A 4,655-nucleotide genomic window follows, 5' to 3' on the forward strand; every position below is an offset into this window, starting at 1 on the left:
AACTAATGCTGCCAACACGAAGAAGCTTGTTCACTAAACGTCCAACTGTTTAGTCTCTTCGCATTGTATTATTCATCTACCATGGTGCTCTCATCTCAACGAGTACACTCCATCAGAAAAGTCAAGAAAAAGATGGGAAGTGAAGTACATACAAGATACAATGCACCAAAATCTTGAAGAAGAAGTGAATAGTTCGAGGTTCCATGTACCACAATATTTAAATCCAAGATTTATTTGGGTCCATTTTATGGTGTTTTTGGCCCACTGTCCTTGTTCCATCGTATGGATGTATATATGTAATGCATGATAATGAAATATGACTCGGGGGGACATCTAAAGGACTGATCGTCCCATCGAGATGAGAATGGGAACTAATAAGTATTGGTGGGTCATGCGGTCCACTTGACACCATCACACCCCGACACACAGCCTTTGTATATTTGCTATTATGTTTATATTTATTTATGTATATACGATGCACATGATCACTGTGCAATACACATTTGTTTATACACAAATCGTATTTATACGAATAATGAACACTTGTCTGCAATGTACAGCTGTCGCTCAGATAAGTATTTCTCCAAGGAAACAAAGTGCTCTCGGAGCGGAGATAAATATTATTCTTTTTCTTTTTATTTAAGAAACTATAGTGTCACGAGAACATCAGCAACGCAGAATATTAAAGGGTTTTTTAACCCTTGAATCCCACATAAAACATAAAAACCGGTCTAAAAGGCTTCAGTAAGGATCGTTGTTGATTCTTTGCACTGTTTGCAAGCTCCACCGACACGTGGTGGTCCGCGATTGGTGCGCTTTTTAATTTTTTTTTTTAATTTGACAAAAAAAATTAAAAAAAAAAATTTAAGAAATCACAATGTGAATTTTAGGGATAATGCTGCTCTAATATTGCAGACTTAAAGATTTGTAGTAAATGGTAGGGGACTAGTTTATCAGTTCCATTATCAACAAACGAAACCTAACGATAACGTTATCCCTCCACTAAATATACTCGGAGGGAAATATAATGCTATTATTTGAATGTTTTACTACTCGCTTCGTTTTTAAGGAATTTTTTTTTTTTCAATTAGATGATGTACTGTTCAGTGAATCGCTCTAAAAAAAGTATTGTTCAATGAAAACCGACGTGAGAAAACTCTACAATTAAGAATGTATGTATAAGACATTAATGAAAAAATAAACAATTAAATACAACACTTTTTTTTACTATTAAACAGAATATTTTGAAGTAAACATTACATAGGAATTCGATCAATATTGAAAATATTACAAGTTCCAAGAGATCAATATTACAATAAAATTATGGACTCTTTTTTCTTTTAAGGTAGAGGAATATTTTTTAAAAATCACGGCATAGTACAGTCTCTTAATTAACACTCATGAAAAAAATCGTAAAAATTGATCATGTCAGTAGATCGTTCACCGCGGTACTCCGCCACTGTATACTTCTTTCCGTCGGAAGTTTCTCCGACCATTCACATTGATCATGTCAGTAGATCGTTCACCCATCCAAGATCAAGATCGCCATTAGAACCAATCTCAAAGCTACTCTTATCCCTAGCTTCCGCCGCTGCAGTTGCAGTCGCCGTGAAATCGCTTACACGACCACCACGTGGTGTAAACTCTTCACTGAAAAAGCTCGGCGGCGGAGGCTGAAGCTGAAGCTGAAGCTGGCCATTGAGGTAACTTGGAGTAGAAGAAGGTGAAAGAGCAAATTGAAGATCTCTATCTCCGACGTCAAGCCACGGTGGAAGACGGTGATGATAATGGTTGCTCAGACTTGATGAGGCAAGCATCGACGCCGTTGAAACAGGCATGGTAACCATAGACGACGGAGAAGCCGCGGTGAGTGCTTGCGTGAGACCAAAGGAATCTAAAGAATTAATCAGTTCGTTTAGAACTTCCTTGTACTTCACGGCTGATCGGTGGCTACTCAGCCGTGAAACTGCAGCGACTTTATTAGCCGGAGATAGAGGTGGAGACGACGACGGTGAATGTGCTAAACCCAAGAGAGGGCTCGTCGGAGAGTGGGAACAAAACACACAACACCCATTACTCTTGTTACTTAACACCGACGCGGGTGATGACAACGCCGATCCGCCACCGCCGGAGACGAAACTTTCTGGCGGTGGAAGAACTCTAAGCTGCGGCGGAGAGTGAGCAAAGAAACATATTTTTCTCGTACACTGCTTACCGTCTTTACAAGCTTCCGTACGGTAACGACTAGGATGGAGCCAACACTCGAAAACGCCGTGCGCGAAGCCGCACTCGTCACCACGGCTACAATCACCACCGTGGCGAAACTCAGGACAGACATCACCCGTGTAGTGATACCGGCGAGGGTCACGGCGACGAGCCTTTTCGCCGGGATGAGAGAAAGGACAGTCGGTCCAGTCGTGGCTACGGCTACGAGTGCACCGTCTGATCTTGAATTCGTACATTCGGAAATGGTCTCCGGCGTAAGGATCGTCGGAGTCAGAGTCGTAATGATAGTCTTTCTGATCGTTACCGTCGCGACGGGGACTAGAAGCCGATGAGGGAGATTTGGCGGAGGAAAGAAGCTTTCTCGATGGAATAACCACCGTTGGTCTACCGATGTGGCCGGAGTTGTGATGCTCGACGTCCATGACTACGTGGCTAAAGACGAGAGAGAAAGTTTTATTATCTTGCTTTGGTTTGGAGACAGAGACTGGAAGTGATAATGTAAGATAAAATGATAGATGCTTTGTTGTCTATATATATTAGGGTTGGGCAAAAAACCCGGATCCAAAGAACCGAACCGAACCCGATCCAAAATAGTAGTACCTAATCCAAACCGAAATTGATTAAATATCTGAACGGGTTCAAATTTTGGTATCTAAAGAACCGAAACCGAACCCGATCCGAACCGAAGTATCTCGGGTATCCGAATGTAACCGAAATAGATTTATATACCTAAATATATTACTTATTTTTAGATTTAATATATATTAAAAATATCCAAAATATATAAGATACTTTTAAGTTGTCTAAAATACTTGAAAATATACATAAATAGTTAAAAATAAATGTCTAAAATAGCTAAAATATATTCAAAACACTAACATACTTGAAATATCTATTGATTTTCTATCCAAATTTTCAAATCAAACTAATTTATACGTTAATTTTAGGTATTTTGACATGTATTATACAAATTTATATGTAATATATTTTTTGGTTTTATAGATTTTGAGAAATTTTAAGGATATAATGAATATTAAAAATTTTAAAATAATTTAAATGGGTTATCCGAACCCGAACCGAACCCGCTAAGATCCGAACCAAACCCGAACCGAAATTTAGAAATACCCGAATGAGGCTGAAATCTTTAAACCCAAAAACCCGAAACTCGAATAGATCCGAACCTAACCCGAACGCCCACCCCTAATCCCCTATATATATATGCGTTAATTAGAGTATACATATATAGATCACGAAAACTAAAAATATATCCAGTGTAATGCTACACTAAGACGTTTTATAAATGCTGATTCGAACAAAAATTCGGGGCGTATATTGAAATTTTAATTATCATATTACGCACGTCTCAATTGTAGTTTCGCGAGTTTTTTTTGTTAATATCGCTATCATATTACAATCCGAATTTAAATTTGATGCAGTGTTGAAGTGAAATATAGATACACGTCGTGATCAGTTGAGTTTTAATCCAAACAAGGTTTGTTATACCCATTTAAAACGTGAGATTCGGTTTGATATTGATTTAAAATTAAACACATTTAAGGTGATCTATCGAAAAGCACATATAAATTAGAGAAATTTGGAAATAGATTACTTTTAAGTAGAGATGTCCAGATCGATATGGTCCTAAATGGACAAACCCATATTGAACCATAATTAAAGTTTGTCCAAATGAACGAGTCCAATTACATTCATGGACAAAATTGGGTTTAACCACTTGGACAATGGGCAACCCAATAAACTTAAATGTCTAGGGTTTGAGAAATTGGGGAAAACACGATCTTATTTTTTTTCTTTGCAGTCTCGCTCTTCTGCGATTCTTCTGCCTCGTCTTCTTCGATTCTTCTTCCTCGTCTTCGATTCCTCTTCCTTGTGTTCGATTCTTCTTCCTCGTCTTTGTTCTTCTTCGGTTCTCCTTCGATTCTCCTTTGACTTCTGAGGCTATCTACGCCAAAAACAATCCTAATCCCTCCGATGACCAGAAACAAGCTTTTGTGGTTGTGGGTCGAGCCATCACTGGCATAGAAGCAGAACTAAAGGTTGAAAAGCTACAATCTTTGATTAGTTCCCTAATTTCGGTTTGTTCTCGCACAAAACATGAAATGGTTAATAATCTTTGATGAACTTTTCAGGTGCTTTACGGGTCTGGACTCTGGAGCTAGGAAGTTCGCGAGATGCTGTTGCAGCTCTTGGTTGACCTCTCACGAAGGTATTGTTTCGTGATCTTCTCGTGAATTTTGTCACTGGTGTTACTTGTGTACTGTTGTCACTCGTGTTGTGTTTTTGGTTTTGATGAGTGTTGAGATTGAAATGTGTTGTTGTTATGCGGCTGATGAAGTTACTAGCTTTAGGGAGATGTAGGCATGACGTCTGATTGAAGCTGTTGAGTTATTTGTTAACTGATGCTTTCTCTT

General features: G+C 38.6%; 1 protein-coding gene across 1 annotated transcript; it reads right to left on the bottom strand.

Annotated features, from left to right (window-relative positions):
- Nucleotides 1-1,205: 1,205 nt before the first annotated feature.
- Nucleotides 1,206-2,750, bottom strand: LOC106427529 (zinc finger CCCH domain-containing protein 61). Its single transcript, XM_013868257.3, has one exon. It carries the CDS (start codon nt 2,646-2,648, stop codon nt 1,506-1,508), a length of 1,143 nt encoding a protein of 380 aa, XP_013723711.1. The 5' UTR covers nt 2,649-2,750; the 3' UTR covers nt 1,206-1,505.
- Nucleotides 2,751-4,655: the final 1,905 nt, after the last annotated feature.

The sequence above is a fragment of the Brassica napus genome, chromosome C7 (genome assembly GCF_020379485.1).
Source record: "Brassica napus cultivar Da-Ae chromosome C7, Da-Ae, whole genome shotgun sequence".
Classification (NCBI taxonomy): Eukaryota; Viridiplantae; Streptophyta; class Magnoliopsida; order Brassicales; family Brassicaceae; genus Brassica; species Brassica napus.

Excerpts from the sequence above, each read along its gene's own strand:
- LOC106427529 (XM_013868257.3), bottom strand. The coding sequence starts at position 2,648 with ATGGACGTCGAGCATCACAACTCCGGCCACATCGGTAGACCAACGGTG.